At 39.3% G+C, this 18541-nt stretch overlaps 2 protein-coding genes across 5 annotated transcripts in view; one reads left to right on the forward strand and one right to left on the reverse strand.

Moving 5' to 3' along the window:
• GAS2 (growth arrest specific 2) overlaps positions 1 to 15520 on the reverse strand; it is a 167725-nt gene extending 152205 nt beyond the window's left edge. For all 4 annotated transcript variants that reach the window (XM_043451964.1, XM_043451972.1, XM_043451973.1 and 1 more), the window contains exon 1: positions 15328 to 15520. The gene's annotated coding sequence lies outside the window, so the exon portion shown is untranslated. The remainder of the gene's footprint in view (positions 1 to 15327) is intronic.
• A 134-nt stretch (positions 15521 to 15654) lies between these two features.
• Positions 15655 to 16882, forward strand: FANCF (FA complementation group F). Its single transcript, XM_043451963.1, has one exon. The coding sequence runs from the start codon at positions 15683 to 15685 to the stop codon at positions 16760 to 16762; it is 1080 nt and encodes a 359-aa protein (XP_043307898.1). The 5' UTR covers positions 15655 to 15682; the 3' UTR covers positions 16763 to 16882.
• Positions 16883 to 18541: the final 1659 nt, after the last annotated feature.

Raw genomic sequence — 18541 nt, forward strand, 5'->3', positions numbered from 1 at the left:
CTAAGGCAGATCTTCTTAATTGGTGTTAGTGTCTGTCATGTACTGAATTAAGAACAATAGCAAGGCGGTTACCCAACTCTCTTCATTAATGACATGTGTTGCTGCAACTCACAAGATGATGGAAAACTTGAAGTTTCAGAACATAGAGCCAAGTTTGCTGCTGCTAAGTCACTTCAGTCGTGTCCGACTCTGTGCGACCCCATAGACGGCAGCCCACCAGGCTCCCCCGTCCCTGGGATTCTCCAGGCAAGAACACTGGAGCGGGTTGCCATTTCCTTCTCCAATGCGTGAAACTGAAAAATGAAAGTGAAGTCACTCAGTCGTGTCCGACTCTTAGCGACCCCATGGACTGCAGCCTACCAGGCTCCTCCGTCCATGGGATTTTCCAGGCAAGAGTACTGGAGTGGGGTGCCATCGCCTTTCCGACAGCCAAGTTTAAGACCCCAAAAATCTAAACCCAGAATCAGAAGAGACATCAGCAACTAGTGTATACTATGGTTTTATAGTTTGTAGAAAGTATAGATGGCGATTGAAATAAAAAATTTCTGGGAGGGGGGATAGGGATGGGGAATACATGTAAATCCATGGCTGATTCATGTCAATGTATGACAAAAACCACTACAGTATTGTAAAGTAATTAGCCTCCAACTAATAAAAATAAATGGGGGGAAAAAATTCTAATTTGTTTTCAAACATTTTTAGTTTCTTGTTCATGAACAAATTTGATCCGCAGTTTTATTCAGATAATAGGACACTGAGACAGAAGGCAGATGAGCAGTCCCCCACCACCACCCACCCACCCCCACCACCCCAACCCACGCCAGAGTAAAGCAATTGGAGACTCACTCCCTGTGGATCGAAACTCCATGACGAGATGGGCAGGACAATTAAGGGAGAAGGCTGGGCCCTGCCTAGACCACAGATTTCTTGTTGGCAAAGTCAGGAGACTGCCTAGACTACACACGCACAGCAAGGCTCCTCGGAGGATCAAAGGGCAGTGATGTCAAAGGGTGTTCTCTGCCCATATGTCTTTTGGGTAAAATCCATCTTGGCTAAAGAGATGCACACACACATGTGGGAGAATCCTGAGGTGTGCCAAATATGGACTGTGAAACAGGAAAATCAAAGTGACTGGCCAAAGGAAATCCAGAAGAAAATGCCCCAGAAAAGCAATTCAAAACACTAGGAGGATGCAGTTCAATGACCTTCTCTCTCCCTGAGTCCACCCGTGTCAATCCACGTGTTGCACCTTTTTCCCCTTAATAAATACTTCACTTGCTTCACTACTTTCCCTCTTTGTGGGAATTCTTTCTTGCAAAGCTGAAATTCCAGCGCCCTTGTCACTGACCACTGGTCTACTGGCTACCATCCGGTGCTTTCACAGCCACAACCCAGCCCAATCTCCGCTGGGAACCCAAGCCCGCTCCAAGCCACTGCAGGCCGAGGCCACCCTAGATCAACACCTCGTAAAGATATTTTTACTGTCTAGTAAATAAAAATATTTCTATGAAACGAGAAGAAAGTATGATCCAAGGAGCAGAGAAAGCACAAAGGTGTACTAGAGACATGATGTTTACATAACACTCTTCTTCAGAATTATTAAATATTTTATAAAATCTCACATACTCAGTCTTAAGTATTGCACTAATTTTGCTAATTTCAGTAGTTCGTCTTAAAGAGACATGGAAGGTAAGGAAATACAGCTAAGCTCTGTACCAAGAAAGTATATGATTTACATCTTATGGTTTGGTTTCTTTGCTGAGCCAGCAGAGGAGGCATTTATGAGACCTGCCAGAACGTACATTAATTTTTTCAATGAAGCGGAATTTATAAGTGGAACCAAATTAAATATGAGAATTATACAGATGTCTCCATAAATAGAGACACTCATTTTTTTCTAAAACAAATGCCAATTTCCACAATTTGGGGAGTTTATGATTTCAACAAAATACAGTAATTTTTGTGTTTATGCTTGCTTTCAATTCTGGAATTAAAGAATGGGTGGAGACTCTAGTAATGTTTTTGGAATGCTTCTTGCCATATCATAAACTTATCTCAGAAGGTTTCTTATATACTTTTTTAACTATTAGGAAAATCTTTATTAAGTACCTAAGTTGGGTACTATGGGACGACAAAGATGAATCAGGCAAACTATTTCCCTTGAAGAATTTTCCTTGGGTGGAGGAAACAGACAAATGAAGAATTAGGTTAAGGCAGATTCTAGAGAAGAGCAAACCGAAGCGAGATCAGCATTGTCTCTGGAACCAGGGGAGGTGTAGTTGTGATAAGGGTGACCCTAGAGGATAAGGCAGAGGAAGTGAATCCAGGCATGGAGGTGTGAACGTATACAGTCTTCAGGGAATGGGAGGCAGTCTGGGGAGGCTGGGGGTTCAGATGACAGAGGGTAGTAATGAGGATTAGGCTCTGATAGAGATTTTTTTTTTTTTTAATGTGGACCAGTTTTAAAGGTTTTGTATTGACTTGGTTACAATACTGTTTCTGTTTTAAGTGTTTTTTTTTTGGTGGTGGGGGTGGGGGTGGCGGGGTGGGAACAAGGCATGTGGTATCTTAGCTCCCCAACCAGGGATCAAAGCCACACCCTCTGCATTGAAAGGTATAGTCTTAACCACTGGACCACCAAGGAAGTCTCAGATTTTAGATGGCCTTGAATACCATACTAAGTTTAGACTCTTAATAGCAGTACTCAAGTTTCAATTCAATTAATTTCCTAACAGATTTGGTTATTAATTCAGGGGTAAACATCATACAACTACATTTTTTCCCTCTGATGAAAATTTCCATTTTCTAACCACTAGAAAGAGTTGTAAAACTCTCCATTGACGATAACTCTTTATGGTCTGTTCTTTTGTTTCATAACATAAAGATTGAGGAACGCACTTCACATTGAGAAGGAATCTGCTTTAGCAGGAAAAAAAATAAGTAAAAATTATATTAATTACTTCTTATCATTTTGACCTACACATTCTTACAGGTTATTTTATGCTTACTTAGAAAGAAAAAACACTTAAATAATTTCAAGTAGAGGGGTTTAAAATATTATTGGACCATTAAGTGATAATGACCTTGTCATGGTCCAGGCACGGGTTGGAAAAGAATTTCCAGACATGAGACAGAATGAGAGGGAAATAAAGTTTATTAGAATAGGAGAGGCTGTTAGAACAGCAGGCCAGCTCAAGGGAGAACTGACATTGAACAGAGGTCCTTAGTCCACTTTTATACCCAGGGTACAAGGATCGGGATAGGGGTCTTGCAGGTCATTTGCTGATTGGATGAGGTACATATGCTGGGTGGAGGAAGAGTAGGGCAAATACCTTCTCCCTAGGTCAGGGGTAGGAGGGGAGACAGGTTATACTGTTCCATTAATAGTTACTACATGGGAGAGGGAAGGATGATAAGGGTCTGATTTTTCTGTTCCTGCATTCCAAGACCCTCCTTGGTTTTATCTGCTCTTTCCTCCTTGGGTCACCACAGACCTCATATAGTGTTCAACCAGGTTTTGACTTAAGCACCTTCACCTGGGTATCATCTAAGGCTCCAGTTGCAACTGTTCTATAACCACCCCACATTTAGTGATGTAGAATAACCACCATGTAATTTTGCTAATGAATTATATGGAAAATATTAGACAGAGCTCTGCCTGGATGGCTCATCTCTGTCCCACAGAGATCAGAGAGAAAGAAGCATTGAGGAACTAACGTCAAAAGGCAGAACAGAGAGGGAGAGGCAGGGGGGGAAGAAAAGTGAAAGGGTCTTCAGCTTTGCAAAACATCTCCAAAGGAATGACCGGCCTTTGGAAGGGGTGTGTTCAACTCCTCTATTCACAGGTGGGCAGAAACAAACTATCTCTCTAGGAGCTGGACAAAAGCACTTTAGTTTACAGTCAAGCAGAGGGGCAGCGTCCTCCAGGCAAGCCATTAGTTAAAAAGTTAAAGCAAGTTAAAAAGAAAAGCAAGTCAAAGAAACAGTTTCCAACATGGAGTCAGAATTGGCTTTCTCCTGGCAACAGCTGAAGAAGGAAATGGCCACCCACTCCAGTACTGTAGGCTGGAGAATTCCATGGACAGAGCCAGGCTACAGTCCACGGGGTCACAAAGAGTCAGACATGACTGAGTGACTAACAATGCAACAGTAGGAAAACTCAAACAGTTAAGGATTGGAACAATCTGTAGGCTTTGGCACTCTCATATCTGGTGCCTGGATGAATGAAGGATTCTCCTTGCAAACTGGCCTTCTATACAGCATGATGGTCAGATTCCAAGAGGGAGTGTTGTTAGAGGAATGTCCTGAGGGCAGGCAGTCAAAGAGAACCAAGTGGAAGATGCAAGGCCTTTCAGGATCTAGCCTCAGGAGTCACACGGCATCCCTTCTGTCATGCATTATTAGTCAAATTGGCCAACTGGAGTTTATCCTTTAAATATTTGGGTGGAAGACCATCAAATATTTTCAGGCCATGTTTAAAACTGCCACACCTCGTATCTTAATCCTAACTCAGTGAGTGACAGTCGCTCCATTGTGTCCGACTCTTTGAGACCCCGTGGACCTCGGCCTGCCAGGCTCCTCTGTCCATGGAATTCTCCGGGCAAGAATACTGGAGTGGGTTGCCATATTGGTTATTTGAAATTTTCTTCTCTCTTAGACTAGGTCTTGCTGATGCAGATTCTATTTTGACTGGGTTGTTTGTTTTGATTCTACTAAGTCTCTTGAGCTGTTTGTAAATTTTGGTCACATCATCCCTTGTTGGTCACATCATTAACAGATTCTATTTTATTCATTATTTTAACCCTAGGGCATAATTTGGCACATAGCACAGGTTCAAAAAAATATTAGTTGAAAAAATGAATAAACTATTTCCCAAAAGGATTTTGCTTGCCTCATTTTTTTTTTTTTTTTTTTGGTCCTGCCAGTCCTAATGGGTGGAATATCCTTTTCATTCCTGTCTACCAATTCATATATATGTGAATATATACGGGGCTTTCCTGGTGGGTCAGATGGTAAAGAATCTGCTTGCAATTCAGGAGACCCGGGTTCGATCTCTGGGTTGGGAAGATTCCCCTGGAGAAGGGAATGGCAACCCATTCCAGCATTCTTACCTGGAGAATCCCATGGACAGAGGAGCCTGGTGGGCTACAGTCCATGGGGTCACAAAGACATAGTATTTCAATGAGAAAGAGAACTCTCTAATAGCAATTGTATTTAGTAGCTGTTCTAGGTGCCCTGCAAACATGATTGTATTGAGTCATAACAACTTTATGACAAATATTATTATCTCCTGTTTGTGAATGAATGGACTCAAAAGTTTAAGTAACTTGCCTGAGGTAAATGTAAAAGCAAAAAAAGTATTAATCCCAGGTGTTAATCCCTGATTCCAACTTTGTTGAACTTAACACTTACTGAACACCAACCATGTATCAGTGGTTATGTTAGGAACCAAAGGAACCCCTACTTTATAGGAGTTCAAAGTCTAATGAAAAGAAGTCTAACCATCATAGAAAGTATGTATTTTTCCCACCCCATCACCTTGCATTCCTCTGTCCTGTAAGGTACTACAAAAAGTACTGTGGACATTAAAAATACCAGTAAAGACACTTATACAAATAATTTAAGCTGGAGCAGAGACACACAAATCCACTTGAAAATGTAATTGGCCTATGTATTCTTGCCCTTTTTGTAGAAGAGGGACCTGCACAGTGAATGACTACTGAATTCAATCTGGGTGGTAGCAATATGACCAGCATGGAGATGGATCCAGTTGGTTCATGTCATTAAGCATTTGGATCATAAAACAAACCTAACTTCTGCTGAAAGACAGTAAATGGTAAATGACAAATTAACAATCCAACCACAAATGTTAAAAGAATCTTGAAGTGAAACAGATTACTTTCAGCTGGAACTACCTGGAAAGGCTCATAAAAGAGGGAGGATTTGGTTTGGGTTTTGGAGCATAAAAGGAAGTGTTTCATGTGAAGCAGAAGAGAAGACAATGATTCCAGGTGCAAGAAACATTAGCCACAGTAGTTGAGAAAGGAAAGAACAAGACTGTGCTGGTCTAGAAATACGGCTGGGGCTTCCCCGGTGGTGCTAGTGGTAAAGAACCCACCTGCCAATTCAGGAGACATAAGAGCCATGGGTTCAATCCCCGGGTCGGGAAGATCCCCTGGAGGAGGGCATGGCAACCCACTCCAGTATTCTTGCCTAGAGCATCCCCATGGGCAGAGAAGCCTGGCAGGCCACAGTCCACAGGGTCACACAGAGTCAGACACAACTGACACGACTTAGCACACACGCACAGAAGCAGGCTAGTTTAGTAAAATTAGAGGCAAGGTGTATTTTTAAAGGAAACATTGTAAAATAAAGCCTGCATATGTTTCTGACTATTTTTGAGCGCATGTGCTGTGCTATGCTGTCAGTCATGTCTGACTCTTTGCGACCCCCATGGAGCGACCCACCAGGAGCCTCTGTCCATGGAATTTTCCAGGCGAGAATACTGGAGTGGGTTGCCAGTTTCCTACTCAATGGGATCTTCCCAACTCAGGGATCTAACCCGTGTCTTGCACCATCAGGCAGATTCTTTACCACAGCACACCACTCAGGAAAACCTTTTGAGCTCCTATGTTACACAAAATATTAGCTCCCTTTCACTGAGTGCTTTGTATTAAACAAAGCTGGTGAGTCTTATTCTAACCGTCTATGGAAACAAATGAGAGAGCAGAAATGGAAAAAAAAAAAAGTCAGAAAGAAAGAAGACAATAAGAAGGAAGGAAATTTTAACATTAGAAAGCAAACTTGGCAGTGTACAAATACTACTTAACTAAGCCACTTACCATGGGTAGAGCATAAAGTAGGCTTTTTGATTTGGGGATTATTGTCCAAAAGAGATGCCATAGAAAAACAATTTAGCATAGTCAAATGTCTTATGATTCTGTTTCCAAATACTCTACTTTTCTCAAAATAGAATTGTCTTTTGGCAGTTCAATTGCCTATTTCTTTTAATGCTGTGCTGGTAGTTCTTCCAATGTTTTATCATCTGGGTATCAGATTAGTATTCATAGTTTATGTTCCTCAACCATATACCTAATGAGATTATAAAAGGCAGGAATGCATAGATTTAAAGTTGAAAATACTTGGACTGCTAGAAGTTTAGTGCTAGATTTAGTGTCCTTTGGGCTCTAAAAAGTAGAGAAGAAAAAGGGGAAATTTGGCAGCCATTACAGGCAATAAAAGGTAAATGGATCTTAAAGTACACTGTTAGAGGTATTCAGTCATCCTGTTAAATTAAGCTCCCCCTCCCTTTTCATTAAAATCTGTAAACAAACTAAGTAAAATCATCACATCAGAGAGCTGGAGAAGAACATAATGTTCACTTTAATCATTTCTTGTTACACAGAATTGCAGAACTGATACTCTGGTTGCCTGGAGGATAAGAACACCAAACTGTTTTTCTCCTCACTAAGAATGTTATGCTTTAAAAATTATAATATTTACTAACATCTTTTTTTACTATAAGGTTTGGCATTCTTTATTTGCTTAAATTATATTGTTGCTTGCCATCCCTAACTTTATCATATTTTAATTATTATTTAGCAAAGTGTATCTCTGAAAATTTTATCAATATTTCCTATTACACAGTCAAGTTTAATCTACTACATATATATATTTATGTGTGTGTGTATATATATAATTTTTTTTAATCTTCTCTTTATTATTATTACTACCTTCCACTTTCTGTCTTAGAATCCTCTGTAAATTTTCCCTTGTTCTGAACTTCTGGCATGTTCTAACATGCTGAATTAGCCATGGAATACTGAAACATCTTCAAAAGGATCCGGCTTTTACCAACATCCTGGTAACAGAGATGATGTTCAGTTGTATACATTCCCTCCTCTACATCCAGCATCAATAAAACACATGAATACAAGAGTTACTAAAAGTAGGGGGAAAGTGAAGATACACAATGTTCTAAGACAACCAAAAATAGGGAGTTTTACCCAATGGATCTGTTTAAATAGGGATAGGCAAACTGTGAGAAAACATCATTCATTAACCCACTCAAAAGAAAAAAGGGAAAAGAAATATTAACTATGGCACGTTTGCTTTAGACATTCTTCTTGCCCCTTAAGTGGAGTGCTTCATCAAATCCGGTGGAATATTCCCTTTAAAGCCTTTCTTTATGCTTAAAATCTGGTAACTAAATGATAAAAGCATTACCAGAAAGAATTTTTACATACCCATAAAATGTCTCTGTGACATTGTGAATTTTGTTTTAATCACTTATTTGTCTTATTTCAGCCAGTTTGTTTTGAACTGCTAGGAACCTGTGGGGAAAATACTCCTTGACATTAATGATATTAGCAGACTAGCTCAATCTAAGAACTTAGATTAAGTCTGGAAGTTATTAAAAAGTTTCTTGATTACTTTTCCACCATATTTGCTACCCAGTGAGAGAATATTAAGATCAATTCATTTACCACCTTTTTAAAGAAGGTATGAGTTGTGCATTTGCATGTATTAAAATGCCTATTTTTCTTAGCTTTCCTTTTTTATATATTAATTCTCTTAGGACATTTCTGGTTATATGTCTGGAAACTTCAGCCATCCAGAAAAAAAAGAAGGTTGGGAAATAATGAAAAAAATGTGCTGAAAGAATTCACATAAAAGTTTTGGAGACTTGAAAATGGGAACAACAGACACAAAAAGTTATTGAACCAGAGGGAAAAAAAATGCCTTCCTGGCAGGTACTTATATAGCAATACTCTGATAACTGTGGGATAAAAATAAAGGCACCTAGACATTATTACAGTTCTCCTCCACGAAATCAAAATTCTAACTCAAAGGTAAAGAGAGAATCTGATTCATATTTTATCTTTCTGGTTTAGACATTAGGAAAAAAAATTACCAGTTGTAAAAGAAAAATGAAATTTTAAAAATAAATTTAGTTCAATTATTTAGTTCAAGTATCTTCTTAGGAATTACATCTTATTTACCTCTATGCAAATACACACATAAACACACAAACAGAGGGGGGTGCACAATCTGTGTATTGCTATATAGTGTTAAAACTATATAGAATCAATATACGTTAATATGAATTTCACCATTGGCCCTTAGATACCGATATTTTCCAATAGGTGTTCAAGTAGTGGAAAAAATATAATAATGATAAGTCAGATGAGTTTCTTCCAGTGGGATTAATTAAAGTATTTACTTTCTTTCTGAATATTAGCAATCCAAGAAATATTAAGCTAAATGTTAAGATTCTAGGAATTGGATGAGAGATTATTTAAGGAAGGGGAGAAATTCTTGTTTAAATTCTGCCTTTTGAATAATTCAATCCATATTTTTCATTACTCTCATGCAACCAAGATTTCTTCTGGAGTAACCATAGTATTCACTAATCACTAATAAAATACTCTATTACCTAATTTGCTAACCCAGGGGATCCTGAAGGTGTGAGGAAAGATAGTAATCTGAGATTAATATTTTTTGTTCATGGTATATGAAAATATGGAATAATTTAAACAGTAAATAAACATTCTGTGGATGCTTAAAAAAAAAAAAAAAAAAAAACATTTCCACTGAGCCATGATTGGCTCTTTTTTCCCCTTCTTCTTCACTTATAGACTTTAGTTGAAATCAATACCAATTCACATTCCATTCCAAAGGTTAAAGGGATTTCACTCAATCACCTGAATGTGCAGAGTAATTTTGATTCTTCCCTCCCTTAAGATCTAATGATTCTTCTTCAGAAGGAATTTTTCAAGTCTGAGCACCACTCACTCCCCACCCCTTTTTAAATGTTTCCTCTGCTACATCCTCAGTGAAACTGTCATTTGGTACACCTGAACTACTACAATATTTCTTTAGTGGACCTCCATTTATAGCCATTTGTCTCAGCTGGCTACAAGCAATTCTCCATGTTGCTTTATAACAGATATGATTATGTCATTCTTGTGCTCTAAAACCTGTCAACAGAATCGGAATGCCAATTGAACACAGACCCTATTCCTTACTGTAGTATTCCAAGGTCTTCACAATCTGGGTCCATCTGCAAACCCTTCATTTTCCACACATGAGACAAGAGACTTTAGATTATAATTATAGATTTCACGGGCTTATAACCTATCTTTTATTTAGCAATAGATATATTGCGTATACAAATGTATACCTATAAACACATAGAAATTTTCTAAAGTAGATGTCTAAGAAAATAACTGCAAACTTTACATTTTTTTCAAATAAAGAAAACACAAAATTGCCTTTAAACATCACCTTTATTAAGAAATACTTTCTTCCCTTCACTTAAATTTACCATACTTATGAAAACACTTCACCTTGTTCTGTCATCTATTTTTCATATATCACTATAATAATGATGACTTTGTCATAGATTGGCAGGAGTGTCTGGCAATGACAGGTATTTGGGAATCACTGCATTAGACTAGTCATCATTCTCTAAACACACACTGATTGATAATATTATGACTCACGGACTTATATTAATTATGAGAATGGTTGAAAACGCAGATGACTGTGTCAGTCAAGACCTTGGCAGGAAACCAGCACAGTCAGCAGGGATTCTGAAGGTAATTTAACAGAGTAGAAGCAAGGTCAGGGTTAAGGAAATCAACAAGGTCTGTTAGAGCATCCAGGGATTAGCAACAGCAGGAAGTCCCGGAGGCTGCAGGGAATACTAGATGGTATCAGAAGCTCAGCGAGGCCTCAAGGAATTTGTAAATGAAAGAACCAGAATCCTGAGCCCTTAGCAGAGAGCAAAGAAAGAAAAAAGTGACATCCCTCGCCTCTTTCTGATAGCCAGTGCCTCTCATTGGTCAAATCAGCAGGAAGCCAGAGGGCCAGGGGGACAAGACTGAGTGTCAGTAAGCATCAGGCCAGTTCTCTGCACAGAACAGGGAAAAGAAAAGAGAAAATGGCTAGGGAAATATGGGAAAAGCAAAAGGAGAATATCTAACCAACTAAGTTTCTTCTTGGCCTACTTGTAGAAAATTTAAGGCAAGCTAATTTGAATTGCAGTGGTCTTTATTTTGCCCCCTTTCCTTAGCTAACTGTGTTAGAATGCCTCGGTTGGAGCAGTGCTATCCAATCTTTGTGTGTTATGGCACACATCAGTCAACCAAAGAGAATTTCGTATGCATACAAACAGTCCTCAATTCGCAAGGGTTTCACTTAGGAGTTTTCAACTTTAAAATGGTGAAAAAGTGACATGCATTCAGTAGACTCATACTTTGAATTTTTATCTTTTTATGGGCTACAGCTATGTGGTCTGATTCCTTCTCCTGACGCTGGGCAGTTGTGGTGAGTGACAGCTCCCATGGGATCATGAGGGTCAACCATCAATACTCTGACAATCACTCTGTACCCATAAAAAACATTTCTTTTTTAATATAGTGCTCAATAAATGTCATGAGATACCTGACATTTTATTATAAAACAGGCTTTATGTTACATGATTTTGTTCAACTGTAGGCTACTGTAAGTGTTCTGAGCACATTTAAGGTAGGTGAGGCTAAGCTATAGTGTTTGGCAGGTTAGGAGTATTAAATGCATTTTTCCAAATTCGTTGACATATTGAGTGCAGCACTTTCATAGCATCATCTTTTAGGATTTGAAATAGCTCAGCTGGAATTCCATCACCTCCACTAGCTTTGTTTGTAGTGATGCTTCCTAAGGCCCACTTGACTTCACACTCCCGAATGTCTGGTTCTAGGTGAGTGATCACACCATCATGGTTATCTGGGTCATTAAGATCTTTTTTGTATAGCTCTTCTGTGTATTCTTGCCACCTCTTCTTAATATCTTCTGCTTCTGTTAGGTCCATACCATTTCGGTCCTTTATTGTGCCCATCTTTGCATGAAATGTTCCCTTGGTATCTCTAATTTTCTTGAAGAGATCTCTAGTCTTTCACATTCTGTTGTTTTCCTCTATTTCTTTGCATTGGTCACTGAGGAAGCCTTTCTTATCTCTCCTTGCTATTCTTTGGAACTCTGCATTCAGATGGGTATATCTTTCCTTTTCTCCTTTGCATTTTGCGTCTCTTTTTTCTCAGTTATTTGTATGGCCTCCTCAAACAAACATTTTGCCTTTTTGCATTTCTTTTTCTTGGGGATAGCCTTAATATATTTTTAAGCTTATGATCGGTTTAATAGGACAATCCCATCATAAGTTGATAAAGATCTACATACAAAAGGCTTGGTGAAAAAAAATTCTTTTTGCATTCTCTTTATATGATATTTTAAATAGACATGATTCTACATATTAAATTTATATGAAACTTCCTAACAATATTTAAAACAAAAATTTTCACATAGGAAAATTAATCATGCTTTCTTTCATATTTTTTTAGTCTTGGTTTTGATGCTTGAAAGGGTCAGTCACAATTCCTGAGCAAGACCTTAACAAAGTTCTCTTCTTATTCTTAAGACACCTGACTAGAAACGTTGTTGATAAAATAGGTAAAACCATTTTTATAGCCTTTTAAAATTTATATGGGATGTGGTTGTATTTAAAGAAAAGATCTTTTTTCCTTTCCTTATAAAGGCAACATAATGTGAATATAATGTTAAACATTACTATAATGATGGAAGTGAATTTCAAGTCCAAAAAAAAACTTCAAGTCAGGTGTCCCAAAGTTTTAATTAAGTTCTAAATTTCAGAATAAACATGCATTGTCAGGGCAGTCCTTATGCTGCTAGCTGTGAGGCCACTTAAAGTCACATCCACTACAAGTGTCTCCAATTTGTGAAAACAGAGATTTAGGGCCACCATCTAGATCCATGCCCACAGATCTCACCCTCTAATCCTTCCTCCAACATCTTCCTCTGAACACACAAGTGTTTGCCCTGTCTCTCTGGACATTTAGAACTCCTCTGTTAACTTCTTGCAATGTGCACTGTCTCTAGTCATTGAGTAGATGCCCAAGTGGCAGACCATGTCCAAAGAACTGAAGAATGGATTATCAGATCTCTCATGATCTCAGCAATGACTCCAGTCTCCCAGACTCCACTCAGACTCCCCAAGGCCAAAGGAGATCAATGTTTCTGACATACAGTTGTAAACTTTCCCACCATACACTGATTGAAAAGTTTAAGATCCAGAAAAACATTTGCTTAGTTATAGTCAGTTACCTTTCTGAAAACAGTTCCAAAGAGTAAAAAGATCAACCTTTTTTTTTTCTGTATAAGATATATAAATGTAATATTTTTGAGATTTGGTACAATGCTGTACAATCTGATCAGAGGCTAGGTATAGAAACATAGGATGCAAGATAAAGCCATTGGTTCCTGGACTTCATTGTCAAATTACCCTGTATACATCTAATGTTCTCGGTCCATTAAAATTCATTTGATGACTTTCCCCCTTTTAAGGGAAGCAAGTAAAACAAAGAAATTTTTGACTTTATATAAATAACTCCCACTAAGACATATAATCACCTCTGAGAAAGAGTTTGCATTGTCACAAAAAGTGGCAAATATGTTTGTAAAGTTTCCATAAGAAATCTGTCTTCAAAAGTTGTATCAGCCTGTTATTTATTGTCGCTACTAGAGGCTATAAAGAGACCTACTCAAAACTCAGTCTTGAATCAAGTAACTGAGTTAGGATCAGGTGTAACCATTGCCCATAGTATTTGCCCTCGGAGTAATTGCAAAATGCCAAAGCACTTTCCTTCCATGAAACCAATTCTAGAATGAGAGGAAAAAATCCTCTAAGTCTGCCCTGCCTGAAGATGTAGAGTCCAGGTCTGCCTGTTCCTATAAAAAAACATTATTTCCACAAGCAGAGGACTGAAATAAGTGTCAGTATGTGAATATAATATTGTTCAGAGTAATACAAAGGGGCATTGGAATACTATGTTTTCATTGGTCTCCCAGTTCCATAGTGTTGTATAACTTCTGATGTAATGCATCTCTTAAAATAACTAAAAATATGAAACCTAACCTAGAGCATGGCACAACTTGATTTTTCAAGTCTTAATAGTCCATAGGAAAAGAATGCATCAGATATCTCTCAGGACCAACAGTAAATATGGCAACATCAAGCTGTGTGTTTCTTTGCTAAAATTTTCTCCACCTTTGACCATAGTGTTGGTGGTTGCTCTTTTATGCTAGGGAGGAACAGAATTTGGAGAAGACATGAGAAGATATTCACTTCGGAGGCTTATATAACATTAACAATAATAGCACTGTTCAGAGAGTGTTTATATGCCCCACACACCGGTGTTCTGGAGAGCTGGTATTACTTCAATATATTTAGTTGAAAGCAACAGAAAATAAAACTGGCGAAAGAAATGGGAATATATAGTGCTATAATCTTAAACAGGGTTAATCTGAGAGTTGTCTTACTCCAATGTATTCCTTGTGATTCTGAAATTCTATTGGTTCAGGGAAAGAGATGGATCTGGTAGCTTTGGGCTTCATTAAATATTCAACAGCATCAAGAGGAAGAAACAATTTCTTAAGCATACTTGATACCCAGCTTGCATACAGCTGCATTGTCCAATACAACTATCTCTTCATACTGGTCAATGTTCATGATCTACCAACTCTGAAGAGTAAGAAAAATAATCATACAGGCCTCACTGATTGGAATTGATTCACCTGGCCATTTCTGAACAAATTTCTGTCCTTAGGAAATGCTACACATTGGTCTGCTTAAGACTGGGTTTCCTAAATTAAGAGAGGGTTGGATTAACACAATTAGCTCAAAGCAGCCTACCCCTCCACTGTGAGCTGCAATCAGTCCTCAAAACTGCATCTTTATTATGCAAAGAGACTAAGGCTAATGATAGAATGAATACTAAAAGACAGTCAAAATACTAAAGATGGCATTTCACATTTATCATTTTATTTAATCCTCACCAGGATCATATGAGGTAGGCTTTTTGTGAAAGCCTCTTTTTCTGATGCTTGTTTACAAATGCTTAACTCCCACAGTTCAATGCCACTTAGTTCAATTAGCTGGGTGAAATAAGAGTCAATTTAGCTATTCTGCCTTGGAAATTACAAAAACGAAAAACAACAGTGAAACTTTGAAACAAAAATTTAAATTCCTTTAACATTTTAAGAAAGTGTTAATCCTGAAGTTTCACTTAACCTAGAATTCAAGTTCTAATAATGAAAGGATAAGGTCAAGGCCCAGGCTTTAGCGTAGTGTCTGGCATTAATTACTTGGGTCAGTACCTTTTTACTAAACTGAAATGAACTAAAATTTTCATTTAATAACATTTTCTTATATGTAACAGCACGTCTCTGGCTTTCCCCAATTATGATAAACTTTAACAGAGATTTACTCACGCAAAACTCAGGAACTTTCTACTAGAGATTGTTTCTAAAGCGAAAGGAAGCACGGAGACCTCCGTAAATAGCAGCAGCAGCATCTCCCACGTGGATCCGGTAATTCTCCAATCCTAGCCCTTCATTAAATCTTCCTTGCTTAAAACCCCCCTCAACATCCATGATGAAATACAGGCCTTCGCTCAGGCTTAAATTTCCCGGAGTCCAGGTACCCGGATTAAGGCCTCTGTGAGATTGACAGGCACTTTACCCAATAGCATTGCAGGGAGGCGTATCATTTGGCCGACGCACCAATCAGTATGCAAAGAGTCTCCGTCGCCAGGGTGAAGGCGGAAGTAAGGCCTTGCGGCGCCCCATGGACTCGCTCCTGGAGCACCTGGAGCGTTTCTCTGAGGTTCTGGCTGTCTCCCGCACAACCCACGTCCGCACTTGGGACCCCGCAACCGTTCGCAGGGCTTTACAGTGGGCTGGCTACCTGCGCCACATCCACAGGCGCTTTGGCCGCCATGCCCATATTCGCAAAGCTCTGGAGCGGCGACTGCAAAACCAGTGGAAGCAGGAGGGTGACTCTGGGCCCGCTCTAGCCCCGGGCTTGGCGAACTTCCAGGCCTTGGGGCACTGTGAGCAGCTGCTGTCTCTGCGACTACTGGCGAACCCGGCCCTCGGGGATGCCGCCTTTCACTGCCTGCTGCAGCAGCTCTTTCCCGGCCCCGGCGTTCCGGACGCCGAGGAGGAGGCGCTCCAGGGCAGCCTGACCCGCTTCGCCCGCTGCCGGACCGCTGCCCACATGCTGCGCTTCCATGCCTACAGAGAGAACCCGGTCCTTCAGAAGGACTCACTGATGAAGACACAGGCGGAGCTGCTGCTGAGGCGTCTGCAGGAGGTGGGGGAAGCCGAAGCGGAGAGTCCTGGCAGGCTTCTAAGTCGCCTGTGGGAGCGCCTGCCTCAGAACAACTTCCTGAAGGTGATGGCGGCCGCGCTGTTGCTGCCGCCGGCGTCCCCCCGGCTTCAAGAAGAGGAATTGGAAGTAGGCAGCCCCAGAACACCGGGAGACGGGGGTCAAGAGTTGATTCGTTGGCTTCTGGGGAAATCAGATGTCGTGGTTGCCTTTTGCCGCAACCTCCCAGCCGAGGTTTTAACATCCGTGGCGGGGCGCCATCCAGAGCTGTCCCCTGTCTATCTAGGTCTGCTCACAAACTGGGGTCGCCAACTGCACTATGACCTTCCGAAAGGCCTTTGGATTGGAACTGAGCCCCAGGATGTCCCCTGGGAGGAGTTGTTGAGCAGGTTTCAAAGCCTCTGTCAGGCCCCTCCGCCTCTGAAAGATGAAGTTCTAACTGCCCTGAAGTCCTGTAAGGCTCAAGATGGAGATTTCGAAGTCCCTGGTCTTAGCATCTGGACAGACCTGTTGTTAGCTCTTGGGAGTCGTGTATGATATCGCACTGGGGAAGAGACGAGTTTTCAGCCCAGGGCCCAGTTCTCTGTGGGCAACATTGTGTTATTGATTACTCGAATGTATGGTTTACAAAATTAAAATTCCTGTGTTCTCACCACATGTCCTGTACTTTCATGTGTCCAGAATGTTATTTTAGGTCCTAATATATAATAAAGTAATTGTAACTTAATTACAATATGTAAAGTAACTGCCTTGTAGTGCCATGGGTTTTCTGGATAGAGTAGGTAACATTGCAAGTATCCTACCTAAAGCCATAGAATTAACAATAGTTGTGTTTTGGAAGGTGCATTTCTAATAATCCTGAAGATATATGTGCTTGTCATAGAAATAGTAGTTTTCCAGTGACCAACAAGACACCATTTTTACCTTATTAATTACCTTTGTAATTAATACAAATTACAAAGGTAATTTGTAGGGTTTTTTTTTGTTTGTTTTTTTTTTTAAGTCTTCAGAAGTGAAGAGATTTCTTTAACTACATGTGTTGTCAGAAATGGTTTGGAAAGTCAACTGGCCAAGTTGGGCTTTAAAGCCTGGATTTTGGCCTTGTTAACCTGGACACTCTAATAAGTTAACCAGCCTTGTGTGCCTAAGTGCTTAGTTGCCTCTGACTCTTTGGGACCCCATGGACTGTAGACTTCCAGGCTTCTCTATCCATGGAATTTTCCAGTGAAGAATACTTGAGGAGGTTACCAATTCCTACCAGAGGGGATCTTCCCGACACAGGGATCAAACCTACATTTCCTGTATTGGCAGTTGGAACATGTGTTATTCAGAAATTTTGTTTTTCATTTCTGCAAATTGAAAGACCAGTAATTTAAAGCATTGCCTTAAAGACAAGGAAAAAAGTTTTTAAAGCATAGTAAATACAAATCTATGCCTCTGGATATTAATTTAGCATTTGATGGCAAAAGACTCAAAACAAACTTCTAAATTAGTGCTGCTTCTGCCATTAAGATTAATACGTCACAACCTTGGTGTTAGAGTTGACTTGTGTTAAATCAAGTGTTGAGTATAAAAATAAAGTTCTCCCACTTTTCCCTTGGTGATTGCCCTATGGGGGCAGTTTAGAATATTTGTTTAGTATGTGTAGGAACCTAATTTTGTGAGTTTACCCAGATTCTCCACACCTGGCAGAGTGATTCCCAATCACCAAACTTAAGAATAATGGATTCATTTTTCTTAGGGGAAATACTACTTCCTGTTCAAGATGTTTTCTTCCATATCCAGGTTAGTTGGTTGCAAGATTCTTCAGGAAATGTAAAAATCAGAAAGTTGATTTGAGCAAAAAAATTTGTATAATGTAAAATTTTTTATTCTGTAGTGAAATCTGGAATAAAGTACTGTCCCACTAGCAAGTACACTTTCCCAGATAGATGATCCTGTGTTAATACTAATAAGTTTGTATTTCCTGTGATTTGATTCCCTTTTCTAGCTCTAATCCATGTAGGCCATATTTTAGATTTAATTTGCCATGAATACAAGAATAAAGACAATTCCTTCTGTTCATTACCTAAAGGTCTTTTTTCAGGAAACATAACTCAGTGAAGAGTTCTATTCACACAACTTGTAATATTGACCCATAACCATAAAATTTAGTTTTAAAGAGTGAGAGTTTGTAAACTTATTTCCCTATTTCTGCTGCTACCTTGCACTCTTATTTAAGATAAAAATTGTTATAGACTTCAGTAAAGAAAAATTTTAAATCTATTTTTATGCTTACCATATTTTAGGCTCCATGCTATGTTCATTACATATGTA

The sequence above is a fragment of the Cervus canadensis genome, chromosome 29, assembly GCF_019320065.1.
Source record: "Cervus canadensis isolate Bull #8, Minnesota chromosome 29, ASM1932006v1, whole genome shotgun sequence".
NCBI lineage: Eukaryota > Metazoa > Chordata > Mammalia > Artiodactyla > Cervidae > Cervus > Cervus canadensis.